The sequence below is a fragment of the Cyprinodon tularosa genome, unplaced genomic scaffold (assembly GCF_016077235.1).
Source record: "Cyprinodon tularosa strain WSP-4 unplaced genomic scaffold, ASM1607723v1 ctg230, whole genome shotgun sequence".
NCBI lineage: Eukaryota > Metazoa > Chordata > Actinopteri > Cyprinodontiformes > Cyprinodontidae > Cyprinodon > Cyprinodon tularosa.
Window position 1 is genome coordinate 271222 of NW_024038862.1, and position 19739 is coordinate 290960.

General features: G+C 36.8%; 1 protein-coding gene across 1 annotated transcript in view; it reads right to left on the bottom strand.

The window, feature by feature from the left end:
* Positions 1–19739, bottom strand: part of csmd2 (CUB and Sushi multiple domains 2) — a 375721-nt gene that overhangs the window by 82120 nt on the left and 273862 nt on the right. Inside the window, exons 34-42 of the mRNA XM_038286837.1 lie at positions 13367–13462; positions 12723–12926; positions 10861–10985; positions 9249–9345; positions 6770–6874; positions 6483–6601; positions 4199–4268; positions 774–890; positions 379–588 (exon numbers count right to left, since the gene is read on the bottom strand). Coding sequence (XP_038142765.1) covers positions 379–588; positions 774–890; positions 4199–4268; positions 6483–6601; positions 6770–6874; positions 9249–9345; positions 10861–10985; positions 12723–12926; positions 13367–13462 — 1143 coding nt within the window. The remainder of the gene's footprint in view (positions 1–378; positions 589–773; positions 891–4198; positions 4269–6482; positions 6602–6769; positions 6875–9248; positions 9346–10860; positions 10986–12722; positions 12927–13366; positions 13463–19739) is intronic.

Here is a 19739-nt window from a genome sequence, read left to right on the forward strand (position 1 = left end):
TAAACAAAATAAACATCTGAAATATATGAGTTTGTATGTAATGTATGAATATAATATACAAGTTTCACTTTTTAAATGGAATTACTGAAATCAATCTACTTTTTCATGATATTCTAATTTTATGACCAGCACCTGTATACTCTAAATAAAAGACTAGATGGAGTTTGTTCATCACAAAATCTACAAAGGTTTAAAGGGTATTAAGACTTTATAAATCTAAGTGGATTCCTCTATATCAATATAAACTTTTTAATGACTATTTTGGGTTTAACAGTTGGTGATTGATAAACGTCTTATATTAAGGGTTAGTGTAACTCCCTTAAATAGTCATTTTCTTAGACAGCGATTACATACATTTCTTAACATTTGTGATCTTACCTTGATATTCAAATCTGAAACCTGGTTTGTTCTGCGAGTGATCACTGTGGAAATAAACTGTGGTCTCGTGGGAGGTAGTGAGAAGAGATGATGGGATATCCTGGCCACTATATCGACCAATCACAGCACTGGTATCAAGGGGACCATTTCGTATCTCTAAGAAATCGTGGTTGGCCTCCGTTGAGAAGTTAAGGAACTGTATGTGGGCTCCTGGGACACATAGAGTTGAAACAAAAGTGGGAAATAATAAAAATAATGTGAATTAGAAATTAAAACCCAGTAATCCTGCACATGAGTTTGAATGTAAATTTGTAGTAAACCACATTAAGAAATGTCTTCTATTAGTTGCAGAATAGTTAGTTTAATATCTCCTGCAAGGCTGTAAGGATGCCTACCGTAACCAACAGGCAGGTATATTCTCCAGGTGCAGTCACTGTTGCTAGGGTAGTTACCAGGGAAACCAGGACTGAGAATCATTCCCTCCATCTCCTCATGGATTCCACCACATTGTGCTAGCAGAAAAAGCATTTAATTAGCTTTTACTAAATAAATGTACAGACAGACAGACAGACAGACATTAAATAGTACAAAATAAAACCTAAGTAACCACACCAAGCTTTTTGAAAACCAAGGCACAGTGGAAAAAAAAAATAAAGATTCAGATAAAACACTTTAAAACAAATGCAACATGTGATCCTTGTCTTTCCCTTTCAACTGAGATTAGGTTATGGTAACAACAGGTACATAAATAAAACTAGGGAATCCAAGCCTGGGAAGACCATTCATGTAACACTATTGTCTAAATGGACACTGCAGTTTCTCAGAAACATAAGGGAGTCCTCACTCGCCACCATTCTCCAGTATATCAAGAAACTACAAGGATACTGGGTAACATTAAACGAATGGATGAAAAGGTTTACAGAGGTAATATAGTCCTAAAGATACAGGAACTTATGCTACATTTAGTACAAACTAGTTTTTGAAAGCCCGGGGCGACCGGTTTACATGCAAAGTCTAGAGTGGATGTGCCTCAAGAGGTCTTGTAATGCGTTTCGAGCATTTGGAGCAGCACACTTTAAGTGTTAAAAGCGTGGAGGTTGTCCGAAGAGTAGATCAATCAGAGAAGCTTATCCAGTAGCTGCCTAGGAGGGAGACCGACACAGCATCCGAGCCGTGATCTCGCCTCCTTCAGAGAGGTCAGCATAAAACCACAAACAAAAAATAAATAAAATATATGTATATATGTATATATGTATATATATATATATATATATATATATATATATATATATATATATATATATATATATATATATATATATATATATATATATGTTTGTGTGTGTGTGTGTGTGTTTAAGGTATTTTTATGTATAAGTGAAATGAGACTGCTTTGATCCTTAGTGCTCTAATTTTATTAGAGTGCTAATTATTAGCTACATTTACTAAAAGAACTGATGGTGAAGAATATTCAGGTTTATGCCATGATACTCACAGTTTTTACCAAAAACCTAAAAAAATGCTTCATATTTATGTTTAGGTGCTATAAATGGCAGTGGGAAATCATAAAATTCACAGCACTATCTCCCACCTGTATACAGGGGTCTGCAGCTAAACAACAGAATAAGAGAATAATTTTGATTAACTGACTTATGACTGTTTTATGAGGTTCTTTTATCTTAAGAACAAGTTAAAATCTTTTTCCCCACTCAATAATGAAAATAAAGCCAAAATAAAGCTCTTTTAATTGCATCAGTCTACACAAGAGACCCTCAAAGAAAAAACAAGAAAAAGCAGGAATGCTCCTACAGCTGTGTCTGTCTTGGTTTTACTGTATGTTCACATGTGTCCAAAGTGACATTTTGTTGATCCTGAAAAAGTATTAGGCGTGAACACACCAAAACACCGTAGTAATCCCCTAAATACCTTGGGAACTTCACTGTAAGGAGGAGATTATATGTAAGCGAGTGGAGTATAGATGCATAAAACCAAAGTAAATAAAAAAGGATTTTTATTTACACAAAATAGATGTTTATCTTTAGTTAAAACAGAATAACACCTTCATAAATGACTTGAGTTTTTAAATAACATCTGTAAAAGACTTGAAACAATGAAAAACTTTTCAGAATCTTTTCAGTTCTAATATCCTGACCCCAAATTGAAAAGTACATTTATTAATGAATAAAGGAAAAGTGTAAATAACAGTAAAACATTAAACTTAGTAAATAAGGACATGGAACATGCTGCTGGGAAAGTATGAAAAAAGAAAAACAGAGTAAGAGGTAAATACAAAATTATACACTGGTATAAAGTCGGTGGATAAAGACAAAACGGGGGAAATGGGGAGTTGTACTAATGAAAAAAGAAAGTGAATAAGCGAGGGGTTAAACACTGTCCTGTAGAAACCAGTTGTAATCAGAAAACTGCTGATGCCTGTAAACACGATGAATCTTCCTCCCGTTTCATCCAGTCACAGTGTTGAGATGGAACTAATTAGGCAATAGTAGGTTGTTCCAAAAAGCACAGCTCATTTGTCAAGGCTATTTCACAGGCAGAAACTCTTTACAAATGAGAGTTGAAACCTTATACAGTTTCTTTCTTTGAATTCACTTAGTTTTCAAGGTTAAACATTCATTTAAAGCTACAAATGCAAAAAGAAACAAACCAGTTGTAATATATATATATTTTTTGGTTTATTTTGGAAAGGAAAAAGAAGAGGCCTGTGTGTGGAAGATAATCTTTGGCACATTTATCAGAGGATTGTGACATGCAATAAGTTGATATCCAAATCCACTGTTTAAGTCAGCTTTAAATATGTGACTTACATTGGATAATAATGAAACACATAATCAAATGTAAAAAGTAAATATTAAAAAATAAGCACTTAAATGTAAGCAGATATGATGGTACATAGAACCTGTAGGCATTTGATTACCGCATTATTCAAGATGAAGTGTCAAAGACAGAAGGGAGGCTTCCGTAGACACCATCAGTATTTTGATCCAAAAAGTTCCTGTGCAGTCCTAAATGTATATTTACTGCTATTGCCTCACACACAGTGTAATATCTCTGCCGGTCTTAGGTATTTTTCTTCCAGGAGTGCTCAATATTCAATTCCATCCATCTTGGCAAACACTTTGATAGACTTTCCTGTTTCGATTTTAGAAAATATATCCCCACAGCAGGAGTCTTTCACTTGCATGTTTCCCAGTGGGGCGGGCCTCTTAAGGGCAGCATTGTGGGACTGAACCCTGTGACTTGGAATTGAGTCCCAATTTTCTTCTTTTCTTCGAACATGTCCTGTCTCCTCCCACCATGCAGATGGTTGCCTACATGTGCTGGGACAGGTTTTTCTACAAAAAGCATATGTCTTTATGGTGTACTAACTGTGTAATATCTTCATTATATCCAGCTTTACTTTAGTGTTTGCAGGATCTTTAATCTTTTGGAGTGATCTCATGTTGGTGCATACTGTAGGTGTGTCAGTGGGTGCTCATATGCGTAGACAAATATTTTGAATTCATACCTGTATTTGTGAACCTAATAGAATTGTACACCCCCCCATCCATAGCACCTAGAATCAGAAAGGTTAAATCCCAATTTCCTATTTTAATAAATCCCCCCGTTCGATAGGTACCCCACACTAGCAACTACCAAGATGAAGGAGTCTAACTATTTTAGCAATCCACTGTATAGTAAACAAATGTACAAAGTTGTACAATGTAAAGCCATGCCAATGTCATGTAACATTTACTTTATGAAAGAAAAAAAGGTGGTACTTAGGTGAAAACATATTAAAATAAATGAGAACAGGTTTTACCAATGCAGAGAGGAGGAGGATAGTTCCATCGTCTGACAGTTCCAGGCATACAGGTAATGTGAGAATTTCCCTGCAAAGATAACTCAGGTTAAAAGATGGAGATACAATATAAAGAAATAAATAAACTGCACTATGGTAACATATCTGTTGCTGTTATTGTGTAAGCCCAGAAACTGTCTCCGGATGACCATCTATGATAGATACATGACCAATTTTATCCATTGTCATTTATTATTGTGGCTTTAAGATGGGATTATCATGTAGGGAAAATTACATAATTGTCTCTATATTCTGCCTATAGAAGATCTGGACTCAGCTTACCTTTTTGATTATATTTTTTTACTCATACTATGGAGAAGTTCTCGTTATAATAAAACAAAAGGTTGAGACCTCATATGGATTTTGGTGTGAAGTCTTTGAACTGTTTAATATACTTATTCTCACATCTCTTTCAACAGAGTCTACTGCTGGAAGAGGTCCTAATATCTTCAGAGGAATTTGAGCTTGAGGTTTAATACCTTAATCTCAGCTATTTATAGCTTCTGCCATAACTAAGATCAGACTCACCTGTTTATAATCAAAGGCAAGGAAATCTATTCATCCAAGACTTTCTAATCTATGATGATTGAAGTGAAAGGAAGTGAGCTCTTCAAAGCAGAAAAGAAAAGTAAGCATGTTTCTCAGCACCAGATATAACACGGTGTTGCTGGGGATGTGGAGCTAATAAAACCTCAACCATTGAGAGATGATTTTTGAAACATGAACATATTTGGTACAAAGGAGCAACATTCTTCTCATCCTGTGCATCATGCACAGAACTCACCATCCGGTTAGTCTACCAATATTATCTCTAACAGAACTGGTGGTTAAAAAACAAACACATAAAACAAACTAAATGAATCTATTCCTTAATAATGAAGCAAATGGAAAAGTGTAAAACTTGGCTCTGATGTTGGGAATATTTATTTATTTATTAATCTTTTATTCAGATATATTAATCAGTTTAGTTTAGTTAAGATATAAGTTACCTTGGTTTTCAATATTGGCTGTGTTTTTCTACCTTTTTTATTAAAATGACTGTTTAAGTGTTTGTGCACAGCAGTTCTTCCTATGTGAAGGCAACAATTAGTACAACCTTCTTCTCTGCTACTTCATTGCAAATAACTCCCTTTGTATGTTTCTGTTTGCTTGCTGCAAATAGCGATGTATTATTGAATCTTGCCTTGAAACCAAAGTGAAGAGGATAAACACAATTCTATTTTAGTAAAACATATCAATTCAGACACTGTTAAAACCTGGGTATACACAAGTAAATATTGAAAAATCAGATCCTTTTTCAAATAAAGATTTAAAAATCACACACAACTAAAGTGATGCTTGCTTACTAACTAACTAACTAACTAACTAACTAACTAACTAACTGTTAAATGAGTTTGTGAAATATCAACTTCATTTCATAAGTAAACATATTTTACACATAAAACAGAAATCAGCTGACTTTTATTTCTTACTGTGTAGAATCAGCTAAGGGTTCTACAGCAAGCCTTTACATCTGGTAGATATTTTATGTCAAATATATTTTCTGAAAGAGCTAAGATCCATAGCTTGGTCTCTCATATTAATCTGACTTATTTTGCTAAATTATGGAGGGACTCATTTTTTTTTTTTATTCCAATTAAATGAGCTCATGATGTTTTTGACTGTTTTTTGCTAAGAAAAAGTCCATAAAGTCCATATCAGGGCTTGTCGGTTGTCCTAGATTCAGGGATCATTGTTGAAGCCCCCCATCAATGAGTTGTGCCCAAATCGAAGCAGAATGCACAAAATCAGCAAACTAAAAAAAATAAAATAAAAAATAAGACAAAAAAAAATGTTTTTTATCCAGTTAGTTCATTAAAAGTGGTAAATATGACACCCTCTCATTCTTTTATGGAGTTAGCTTACTTCATTTAAGAATCTAAAAAATAATTTTTCCTTGGTTCTAAGATAACAAACCTTAGAATGTATTGATGATTTTAACCAGGATTCTATGTATAATCATTAAAGTACCTTTCATTAAAATTGAACAAAATGATAAATAAAAAGGAACAAAAATGTAATAAACCTTAGCAAGACATGACAGATCATTTCCTGCAGCTCTTGTACATTCTTGTACATCAGTGCAGTTTCATGGAAAACTGAAAAGCAAAGCTGACAAGGATGATACCGAACCTACCACAAAAGCAGCAATGTAGTTTCTAAGGTAATTTGTGACTGAAGTCTGTTTGAAAGCAGCAGGTGTTACCTGTAGAGTATATCCAGGTTCACAGTGAAAAGAAACCACATTATTCATCTGAAGACGCTCCCCAATCTTGATACCATTCATGGGAACTACAGGTTCTGGGCAGCTGGTCAGAGACACCGCTGATGAGACCAAGGAAAATACAGATAGAAAATGAAATATGATTAACATATGAGGTTTTAGAGGAAACAATGCTAGCATTTATGCATTTTTTTGTGAAAGACCTGCTGGTATTCTACAATACATACTCATGTTTGATGTCAGCTAAATGATTGAGTGTTTTAACTCACTTTTGTATTCCAGCCTGAATCCAGCAGCAGACACACTAATATCTGAGAAGAAGTGAAGGTAGAGTTGGTTCGAGGTGCTGTTGAGGAGTGCTGGCACTGTTGTTCCTAAAAGAGAAGATTAATAGTAAAGTTTAGCGGTATGTCATCCATGGTTAACTGCATGTGGCAAAGGAAAATAGCTAAAATAGCTACACTTGTTCACTTTCATTTAGAGTTTTTTTATGTAAATGCATAACAATTACCATATAGAATACAGACAATCTTGTATTTATACCTCTTACTCTTTTACATTTTTAGATTACAAAATTGTATATATTTTACTTGCATTATCATGTTTTATCATAATAATTTTTTTATATTTATCTTCAGTTATTTTAATATATTTTTTCCTTTTTTGCAACTTTTGTATAGTGCTCTAAAATAGTTTTTTGTATTATATATATAGATATGTAAATAAGGGATTTAATTACCGTATATTGTATTTTGATCGAGACTCAATAGAGATATTCCAATGTATACAGGTGCTGGTCATAAAATTAGAATATCATGAAAAAGTAGATTGATTTCAGTAATTCCATTTAAAAAGTGAAACTTGTATATTATATTCATACATTACATACAAACTCATATATTTCAGATGTTTATTTTGTTTAATTTTGATGATTACAAATGACAACAAATGAAAATCTCAAATTCATCATATCAGAAAATTAGAATATTGTGAAAAGGTTCAAAATTGATGGCCCCTGGTGCCACACTCTAATCAGCTAATTAACTCAAACCACCTGCAAAAGCCTTTAAATGGTCTTTCAGTCTAGTTCTATAGGCTACACAATCATGGGGAAGACTGCTGACTTGACAGTTGTCCAAAAGAAGACCATCGACACCTTGCACAAGGAGGGCAAGACACAAAAGGTCATCGCTAAAGAGGCTGGCTGTTCACAGAGCTCAGTGTCCAAGCACATTAATAGAGAGGCGAAGGGAAGGAAAAGATGTGGTCGAAAAAAGTGTACAAGCAAGAGAGATAACCGCACCCTGGAGAGGATTGTGAAACAAAACCCATTCAAAAATGTGGGGGAGATTCACAAAGAGTGGACTGCAGCTGGAGTGAGTGCTTCAAGAACCACCACACACAGACGTATGAAAGACATGGGTTTCTGCTGTCGCATTCCTTGTGTCAAGCCACTCTTGAACCACAGACAGCGTCAGAAGCGTCTAAAGAGAAACAGGACTGGACTGCTGGTGAGTGGTCCAAAGTCATGTTCTCTGATGAAAGTAAATTTTGCATTTCCTTTGGAAATCAAGGTCCCAGAGTCTGGAGGAAAAGAAGAGAGGCACTTCATCCACGTTGCTTGAAGTCCAGTGTAAAGTTTCCACAGTCAGTGATGGTTTGGGGTGCCATGTCATCTGCTGGTGTTGGTCCATTGTGTTTTCTGAGGTCCAGGGTCAACGCAGCCACATACCAGGAAGTTTTAGAGCACTTCATGCTTCCTGCAGCTGACCAACTTTTTGGAGATGCAGATTTCATTTTCCAACAGGACTTGGCACCTGCACACAGTGCCAAAGCTACCAGTACCTGGTTGAAGGACCATGGTATCCCTGTTCTTAATTGGCCAGCAAACTCTCCTGACCTTAACCCCATAGAAAATCTATGGGGTATTGTGAAGAAGAAGATGCAATACACCAGACCCAACAATTCAGAAGAGCTAAAAGCCACTATTAGAGCAACCTGGGCTATCATAACACCTGAGCAGTGCCACAGACTGATCGACTCCATGCCACGCCGCATTGCTGCAGTAATACAGGCCAAAGGAGGCCCAACTAAATACTGAGTGCTGTACATGCTCATACTTTTCATGTTCATACTTTTCAGTTGGCCAACATTTCTATAAATCCTTTGTTTTTATTGGTCTTCAGTAATATTCTAAATTTCTGATATGATGAATTTGAGATTTTCATTTGTTGTCATTTGTAATCATCAAAATTAAACAAAATAAACATCTGAAATATATGAGTTTGTATGTAATGTATGAATATAATATACAAGTTTCACTTTTTAAATGGAATTACTGAAATCAATCTACTTTTTCATGATATTCTAATTTTATGACCAGCACCTGTACAAGGAGACTGAGTGAGATGATTAATAGTATTTTAAGGAGCAGTTGGAGCAAATTAATGTTACTTTAACCCTCTACATTTTAATATGTGTAAAAAAATAGTCTCTTCTTTAATTTAGACGAATTCATTGATTCAATTTTGTCATCATTCTAGAAGCATAATTCTTGCAGCAAGGCCTCTTTTTGGCAGAGTAAGCCGCATGTTTAAGAATTAGGAAAGACTTTCGAGATCCCCTGAAATCAAAAAAGCCCTTCCTATGTTTCATAAATGCAGATGGCTGTTTACTTCTACTTCATGTAATCTGACTGGGACACTATATATTGCCTCTTGCATGAATTAGAAGTAGAATTATATTTACCGGAGAAGCTTCCAAGCAGTGTGTCAGTGTTGTCACCTCCATCAAAGACCTCCAGTGAGTCCCAGTTCTGCTCAGTGACGAAGCTGATCACTTGGATCTATGAAAACAAAGTAAATACTAGTTTAACAATAAAAAAGTTTGTCACATAAAATTTGTTAGTAAGAAAAACAAGTATCTGTGTAAGAACTACAGGTTCAGATAAATTAGATTGAAATAATTTATTCTAAACCATATGAGGGAATTTGGCTGGAACATTGCCCTTAGACGTTGCTTTAAAATATATATACGCTCATGCAGTATTCTCTGTCATCCCTCATTTTTCCACTTTCTCCAAGCCTCCCTTTCAGTTCCTCTCACACACCCATTCCTCTGCCTTCTCAGCTGCCTGTGATGGTTATAGATCGGATATGAGCCAATTAAAGGGGCTGCAGGGGCTCTGGAGAACTGGGTTTCTGGGGAGACGAGGCAGATCAGAGATTGATCTTTCATTAGGGGGCCGCAGCAAATGTGCCAACAAGGCACCTCGCTCCTCTAAGTTCTCTTTCGGATCGAGACACTCCAATCTAATGCGTTTCTGGTAAATGGTAGAAAAGAGCAGTGGCGATAGAGCCCAAAGCAAGTAAAGTAAAAAGAGCAGCCAAGGAGAGGGAGCCTGTGTTTTAAGAAACAGAATAAACCTATAAGTTCAACTTTTAGTTCATCATGTTTTTATTGACTATTTAATTTGCTAAACTGTAGATAAAGTAGCTCACCTTTTCTAAATTTTCATTCATTTAAAATCCAATCACTAGTAGAGTTTGTGCGGAAAGAAGCATGCTAAATGGACCTGTGGCCTGTCGTGTATTTGACCTGCAAGGACAGTGAGCTAAGAAGGAAGAGCTAATAGCTTGGGGACAGCGCTGAGGTCATTAAATACAAAGGCTGAAACATAGGCTAAAAAACCTTCCTCTAGGCACGTCCGCTGGGACCTAGCCCAAGTTCCAGCAGGTTCCCATCAAGCACTACTTGCAAACTGACCGAAATAAGAAAGGTGATGTAATTAAAGAAGCATTGAAATAGAAAATAATTTTAAAGTTGTGGAATCTCAGGTTTCGGGCAAATACATTTTTAGAATTACTTTTTGAGTTTGAACAAGGTTCCTTTGTTATTACTGTGCTGTTCCCAGAGAAAATGAAATAGTTGACGGCATAAAGCTTCATTATTAAGGTTTCGGAAAACCAAACCACAAATCCAATTAAAGGCTTATACTGTTTTTTTCTGAAATGTCTTCATATGTATTAATAACTTCTAACTCCTTTTACTTTTGACAGGCATTGTGAGAACTAAGGGAGAAAAACCAGATCAATCCACAAAAAATAAATATTCTATAGAAAAGTAGGAGGCAAAAATGTACATCCTTTTATTATTAAAGATGATGATTACAGTATCTCTATTACGTGTAAAGGTTATCTCTTTTACGTACAGGAAGTCTAGATAAATGCAGATTTCTGATTTATTGTCATTTATATTGTGCTGTTAGAAATCATCACATTTTATCCTTGCATGACAATCCAGTGACTTCAGAGAGGTGTGAAAATACAAAGAAAATAAGCCAAAAAAAAAAAAAACAAACCTGGATCCCTGATCCTTCAGGGACAGTAATTTCCCACACACAGTTAAGGCTGTTGAGGTAAGGTTCAGGGTATCCAGGTGAGAGGATGGTGCCAGTTCGAAGGGTTAGATTTCCGCCGCACGGAACTGTGGAAAGAAAGGATGATTTAAAAACACAGCAATAATGTAAACACTGTTTATTGAAATAACATGCTGGTTTTTAAGTTAATGCTTCTCTAGATCCATTAAACCACCACTATGCGAAATATCCTGTGTGCTTTGACCTCCTGCACAGTAGTATCAGTAGTACTGAAATTGCAAGTAAAAGTAGGTGTGTCTAATTGACCAAATATAGTATTTGCATTCAGAGCAAAAGGAAGTTTATACTTATAGGAATAATTATAGTCTGACACTTAATGGAGGTGATGCATTATATGCAGTATACACTATATGACATGTTTAGGGTTATATCTGGAGCAATTTTGCACTTCCAGACACTGTAGATTCAACCCCTTAGTTGGAAAAATGCTCAGGCTCCTTCTTAATTGGGTGGAGAGCATATAAAAAGCATTTTTTTGTATTTTGTTGGATATTTCAAAATCAATTGAATTCTGGACAGTCATTTAAACACATGGATATGTTTTGAATTAAACATTGTTGTATCTCTGGTTATAAGTTTAGCACCATACTCTTGTTTTAAAGCTTAAGGGGGGACTTCTCTACTTTATCTTTGAGTCTTTGACAGTTTTCTCTAAGGACTGCCATGCATTTGGCTCAATCCACCGTTCCTGTCCAAGCTCAAGAATAGCATCAACACAGAATGATGCTATCATGCTGCCACCACGTTTCATGGTGGGAGAGTTTTCTTCAGCTTTCATGGTTGAACTACACTCTATTTTCTGCTGATAGAGGAATGCTGGGTACAATCTTAGGGATATTTTTTATAACCTAAGCCTGACCCCATAACTTTATTTACTTATATTTTTGCTGATTCCTTATTACACAGTTTATTAATATTTGCCAACAAATCTCTAAGGCCTAAATGAGAACAGTGGTTAACAGATGGACTTTGTTCTTCTTTTTTAGTATTGATTTGGTCATTTTTCAAGGGAGAATATTGCAGTGGTTATTGTCTCAATATATAATAGTAAAACAAAATTCATACAAATGTAGGCCAGAATTTGGAAACAACATATTTCTAATGCTTAACTGGTCTGCTTGTTGGTTCCTATGTGCCAACAGGATAATACCAATAGATAAAACATATTGAAATTTGTGGATTTAATGTGTACGGTAAATTTCAACTACTACAAAAAAGACTTAAATAAAATTTTTTAATCCTTAAATTTCCCATTTAGACTTATAAAGAAAAGTTATAAAAAATAGCAAACTATGTTAGGTACCATTCCTAATTTCCTAATTTTATCAGCATACAAGTGTGATGTGGAGTGTACCCAGCATCATTACTACTGAGGGGTCATTCATATTGATAAGATTAGCCTTTCTGGCTTTTTGTTACACATCTGGCGGCAACATCTGCTTTTTTTATGTCCTGCTTGTGAGGACCATGTATCATTGTAAATACTGTCCATGTTAACACATCTGTTTATATCTGTGTGTATTTCTGACCCGTGGCCTGCACCTGTGCGCCTCCTGTTTAAATCTCTCTTTATCACTCAATCTGATTGTCTGTAGTTAACATATGTGGTCTGAACTATAAGGGCATCCGATGATACCCAAATACACTGCATAAGATATAAGGCTTGTTAAAAAACAAACAAAAATATCTTAGAAAAAGACTGCAATAAGTATTCAGAGGCTGCTAACTGGTAAGAATGGTTGATCTGCCCTCGCATGTGCTTGTTTGCTGTAGTGATTTCCTACCAATGCAGCTTGGTATGGAGCTGTTCCATTGTGCAAGTGCATTGGGAACTGTTAAGCATTCGATGGCACTTGATCCCTCCAGTACGTAGCCTGGGCTGCACTCAAATCGGACAACTGCTCCAACAGCAAAGTTGTTGCCCATTCGCCGTCCGTTTCGCGGCTCAGGGACCGAACTGCACTGGGTGGCACTAGTCCTCGGCACAGCTATGAACAGAAAAGAAAGATGGGATGGCATGGCTTTTAGTAAATATGTTAAGATAAACAACAATAAACTAGGCATTTCATTTTAAAAATTCTTACACTAATATAAAAGAATACGGGGAATGATCCAAGGATCCCAGGAAAATATAAAAAAAAACAAAAAGTCCATTATTTTACTTAGAATAAAAAATGTTGGACTGAATTATTTATTCACCATAGTTCCTCAAGTGTTGACTTTGCCTTTAGATACCCATTGTAAATGTCAATACAGCTACAGAAAATAGTTTAAGGAAAACAATAAAAGAAAATAGAGATCCTCTCAGCCATACTATTTTTCTTTTTTTCCCCCCTCAAGTAACAAAGACAGATGTTAATTCATTCAGTTAAGATTCACAAGTCTCCCAAAGCAGAAGAGAGGCTATATGACGGAGTGCCACACTTACCCTGGTAAACCAGATGGAATCCTCTGGAGCTGGATTGGCCTTTGGCTGTAAAGCGAATCAGGATTTGATTGGAGGTCGCTAATGGCAACGATTCACCTGAGAGGGAAAGCAGGTGTTTAGAAAAGGGCAACCTTTTTGTACCCATTTTATAATGGGTACAAACAGTAAAAAAATAAAAAATTGAGTTATTAGTTTGTATATCTTGTAGATATACTGCATGAGTCACTCTGAGCTCTGCAAGGAAAGAGGAAGAAAAACAGTTTCAAGCAACATACGCTGCTGCATCACAACATTAATATCTTTGGAGAATACTGCCAATTCATGTATTTTTTTATGTACTGATTTGCAGGTTGATACTGTTGAAACCTAAGGGAAATGTATGGCTTCTCGGCAATGTTTTATTTGAGAATAGGGACTAAATAATCAGTAATCAGTGGTACAGTCCTACCTGGCAAGATGTTATGAGATCTTTCTGAATCAAAATCCCACAACATTATACGTCAAAGGAAACACAGCCCAGGGAAATGCTACCTGTTTACTGCCAGCATGTGGCTTTGAATGGTGAAGCTATTCTGCCATCAACAACTTAAATTATAGATAATAGAGTCAGGCCCGTTTCTCACTGTTTACCCCTGTTTATCTTCTAGACAGAGCTATGGGCTAAGCTTTTACTGCAATTAACTCTATATGCTCTCTTCCATCCTTTTTGACATTAAAAACTGCCTCGCAGCTCATCTGCTTGTCTGTTCCTTCCCTAGAGGGAGAGACAGTAACCTGTCTATCTTTATGATTTTTAAGACTACATTTAAGTGAGCACTTTAATCATAAAAACCTTTTGCTTCCATTTTGAAGACTCTTATACTGTAAATCAGTAAGACAGCAATGATGTCTTATACTGCCCTGCGTTTTTAACTGCTGGTCTTACTGGTTGAAAACAACCAATAACAAAAGCATTAAGGAAGCCCGAACCAATTTTTTAACATTTATGTTACAACATTTAGAAAACCTTCAGGAAATATCATGTGTAAAAATGAAACAAAGATGATTAAGGAACTACCGAAGAAATTACCACAATTAGCTTAACGTACAGGCAATAGAGAAAGTTGATCTCTGTGTAAAGCTGCACTTAAAGTCTTTTTTTTTCATAGTTTTAAAAGCATAGACTTCATTAATAAAAACTATAGAAATCAAATAAAAATGTTTATTTCATTTGAGAAATAGTACCCCTCCAGGGGATTCAAACATTCTGCTGGGGTGACACCTGGATACACATGATTGGAAGGAACAGACCCCCAGATCTGACTCTAAATTTTTTTCATTAATGGACTTCTGTGCAAGTCACAGATTATCTATAATGAGAACTATGTTCAGGCAAAAGCCATCAGTTCACTTGGCACCAGGACACCCCACGCAGGAGGTCGATGATAGACTTTGTAGTCGTATGTTGGTGGTGAGCTGGATACTGTGGTAGAGGATGTACAGACTTGGCAGGTCCAACGAGTAGTGAGGGTCTGCTGGGAACATCTGGTGTGGCTCAAGATGAAGAAGCCTGTTTGATTTGTGGGACTCCTGAGGTAGCAAGCATGTACCGTAAGGCCAGGCATCTCATTTCACTTGTTGTAGCAGAGGCAAAAACCTGGGCCTTGGAGAAGTTTGGAGAGGCCATGGGGAAAGATTATTGGCTGCCTCAATGCGATTCTTTAAACCAGCACCCCCGGAGGGGGAAGCAGTGCTTTGCTAACACCGTTTTCAGTATAATTGGAGAGCTGCCAACCTTGAACGAGGATATATTTGGAGAGTGGAAGGAATACTTTGTGTAAAAAAATACATGGTGCCCAGGGCTGGATTTGTGCATTACACCGGCTGAAGTCACCAAGGTGGTCAAAAACTCCACAACGGCAAGGCTTCTGCTGTGGATGGGAGTCGCCCCGAGTACCATAGAGCTCTGAATTTTGTTTGTCTGTTACGGCTGACGCATCTCATCAACATAACTTGGAGTTCACAAGCAGTACTTCTGGAATGGCAGAACGCAGTGGGGGTTCCTCTGCATAAGAAGGGGAAACTGGAGGGTGTGTTCCAAAAATATACTCTCAGGAAAGCCTATGCTAGGGTCCTGGAGAGGAGAGTCTGACTGATTGCCAAACCTCGGCTTCAGGAGGAGCAGTGTGAATTTTCGTCCTGGCTGTGCAACAGTGGACCAGCTCTACACCCTCTGCAGGGTTATTGAGGGTGTTTGGGACTTTGCCCATTTGGTCCATATGTGTTTTGTGAACCTGGAGAAGGTATTTGACTGTGTGCCTCCCGGTGGCCTGTTAGTCGGTAGACCTATACACTGGTCTATCAGGTATCTGTACATGCAGAGCAGGAGTTTTCCCCAGGTCTGTCATGATGAAGAGAGAGCTGAACAAAAAGACAAAGCTCTCGATCTACTAGTCCGTCTATGTTTATATCCCTAACCCATGGTCATGAAATCTGGATCACGATAAAAATAATGAGATCCCAAATACAAGCAGCTGAAATTAGCTTTCTGTGCAGGGTGAGGAGCTTGGTCATTTGGGAGCGGCTCAGAGTAGAGTCGTTTCTCCTCCACATCGATAGAAGTCTGGTAAGATGGCACAAACATCTTTTCTGGATGCCCCCTGGATACCTTGACACTCCAGGCTGTCCAACCAGGAGGAGACAGGGGATAGGGCTGAACCACGACATGCTGGAGGGACTAGGCCTTTTGCCTGACCATGGAGTGCCACAGGCTTCCCCCCAGCAGAGCTGGAGGAGGTGTCTGGGGAGAGGGAAGTCTGGGAATCTCTGTTGGGACTGTTGCCCCTGCGACCTTTTCCCAGATGAAGCAGAATACAAGTAGGAGTACAACAAAGATTCAAATTCTTTCTTTTTTTTTTTTTTTTCTCGACAAACCTTAGATTCAGGAATGTCAGAAAATGTATCCTAAATGGAAAAGTTGATTCTCGAATTGGATACTTTATTCTAATTTTAGATTATTTAAAACACATTTAATGGCGAAAAGAAGATAATCATTAGTGAAATGTTCAACTATTTTAATTAATGATTAATATCTGAACATCATTGATCTCACAATGGAGAAATTCACTCCATGGTTTAAGATGCGGCTGCCACTGTGCGGTGGCTGGCGAGCAATCAGGGGTTAAGGGTCTTGCTCAGGGACCCAGAGTGCCAGCTGTCGGGATCGAACTGGCTGCTTGCAACCTTCTCAAAGCACAAACGCACTGCTCCACCCACTAGGACACAATTCACGCAGGCAAGCTATTATTTTTGTTTGTTTGTTTTGTTTTGGCTGCCACTGTGCATCGGCAGAGGAATTGCCTGGGGTTAAGAATCTGGCTCAGGGAACCTGAGTGGCAATCTGTGGGGCTCAAACTCAGAACCTAAAGATTCTAAGCTCTATGCTCTAACTACTAGGGAACCACCTCTCCATTTTATTAAAAAATAATAATAAATTGTTGAACTCAAACCAAGTTGCATACTCTTCTTCTATTTACATAAAAAAATATTGCAAATCTTTATTAGATAGTATTGTGAAGTTGCACAGAAGTTTCAGACATCAAATTAATATAATTTAGTTTTCTTCATTTTTGTATTGCATTTTTTTTTTCATTAAATCCTATCTAATTGTCTAGTTGAGAACTAAAGAAAACACAATTAAGACTGATTTTGCAATATAAACCTTGCTGGTGTATTACCCAGACTTCCAGTTAAGCCTAACTGCCAAATGTTTTCTTGATATTAAGAATTTGTGACATGCACCTAACTCTGTCCTGCTTTTGTAAAATCAGATCAATAACTAATGTCAGGTGAAATTCCTTGTATTTGTTGACATTATATCTGAAGTATCTGCATCTGATTTAGTAATGTGGGCAGAAACTCAAGACCTGAATGAAGGGACCACATCGTTGGCTATACTTCTCTTCCATGCAAACAAGATCAAGAGTGATTTTTTTTTTCTTATAAATATATCTTTACCTCCTGCTTGTAGCACTACACAATGAAACATTAAATGATCAGCAGAGTTGAGGAAAAAAATATATAAAACTGAAAGCAAACTGACCAAGATTAATGAAATGTGCATATAGACCAGTCTGGATGAGCTAATGTAGTTTGCTAAGTTTTCTAACATTGTGAAAATCTAGTCATTTTTTAAAAATAAAAACAATGATTTTGAGTCGTTTTCATTAGAGAGTATAAAACAATGATCAAAATGATTATAACAAAAAGATAATAAGCTAAGAGAAAGAAAAGTTTAACTGCAAACTAATTTTAAAACAAATTGATAACAAATTAGGGTGTCAGTATTTAGCAGTTTTTCTGGTCAAGTTAAGCTGAAGAGAGATTTAAAACAGAGTTAGTCAAGCTATCATCTGAAAGATGTGAAACTTACCCCCAAAACATGGCTGTTCGCTTAACCTGACCAGCCAGACAGTAAAGCATTGACCAGATAAGCAGCCAAGAGGCCAAAGGTAAATTAATGGTAGAAACAAAGATCCAGACCTCAGGTTGAAGAATCTGAATGGACATATTTAGCAGTGCATTCCACACAACTAGTCTTTGTAAAAAAAGCTTCATTAAAGGCTATTGAAATATGGCTTTACTTTTTCTTACACTCCACAGCTTTGAAATACTTTGTGCTTAATAGGGGAAGTTTAAACTATCTCGGGTCATTAATACTTTGACAAGGCACTTTTTAAAAACAGATATCAGAGTTCTAACAATTGATAAAAACATAGTTAGAAAATATGGTTTTATTGTACGCCTTGATATGACGCTTCTTCCTCAATAGCAAAGTGTAATTACTCACAGCAAATCCAGCACTTGTGGTGGAGAAATTGTTAAATGACAACAAACATGATATGAAGTGTGGGAATCTAAATCCCCGCCTCTCTGCCTTCTTCTCTTTGAGCTGCTGACTGGCTCTCTGCAGCGAATCTCATTACTCTATGTCTGCTTGCTGTCACACTCTAGTGGGAGGCAGACATGCTTAACCCCAGAGGCCACATATGTGTGAACTAGTGAGTCTATATTTGTGTGCATAAGTCTTGCTTACATTTTGTTTCTGCAAATTTAATAGAATGCACTTGGTCCCTAGCTCATAGAGCTGGTCAAGTATCCTTATTGGAACTGCTCCATTTTCTGCACAGAGCTGCTGAGGTGTGCTAGTTGGTTTATTAGAAGAAGCACTTTCAAAAGATTGTCATTGGGATGGTGCTTGATAATTTGCTGTGCATGGTAGGTATTCCTACATACACACCAAACACATGTCAGCATGTAACTCATTAGACTTGTGGCTACCTTCCAGCTCCGAACCAGTTTTGCCTTAAATTATTTTCCACTTTGGCATATGTACGGCTGACAAGGACAGAGTTGACTTTGGCTGGAAGTCGTTTATGGAAATTCAATGGGAGTTGATTCAGATACTGTCATTGCAAAGAATAATGCGGGAAATTATGGCTCCAGCTGTTGCATCAACTCTATCAGCTTTGGTGTAGAAAGAAGGAAGCCCCGTGGGAGCTACAGGAAGCAGATTTTACATTTTCTAGAAACAAAGGTCTGAATTAAATTAGCAGCATGCTACCAGTGAAACTGAAACAGCAAATGCACACTGGCAATATAACTGGTCAAACTTTAATAGACTCCTCAGTCCCCCATGTTAGATGACCACGAGGGTGGAAATTGCTTTTTTTTCCCAATGAGTTTGCAACATTTGCATTTAGATAAGTCTTCTTGATTTCTTTATTCAGTCTTTTCATCCAATCTTGCCTACATGCTGTCGCCTTTTCTAATTCCCACCTTTTATTGTTCATTTATTCTTCTTTCCCTTTCTTCTTTTATTCTGTTTGTCCCAAATAATTCACAATCATTGCCTTTTCTTCTCAAAGATTGGCTTTCATAGACATTTAAGAAAAACTAACATATTGTTGAATGCATTAGTCTGAATAAGTGCTTTCTAAGGTTAACTAATCACAGAGAATTGGCTTGTGTTTTGATTACTGTAATTTACTCAGCCTGACAAATACTACATCAATATTCAGTAAAAACAAAAAGAAGTAAAAAAAACAAAAGAAAAACGGGCTCATAACACTTAATAGATATTGACATAAAGTGGGATTTGTAAGATCTGTGTAACTTTATCTCTAGGTATCAGCACATAAATTTAAAAGGGGTTACAACATTGGTTTATACCTGATTAAATGCCAGGTACACAGCAGCTAGTGCCGCGCAGATGTTTCTGTTTTCTGGATAAAGTGGATCAGATCTGCTATGTCTTGTTAAATAACACAGTGAACCTTTCAAACAAAGAGCTCAGTTATTACACTATCTTGTTTATTGAGCTATAAACTGGCTT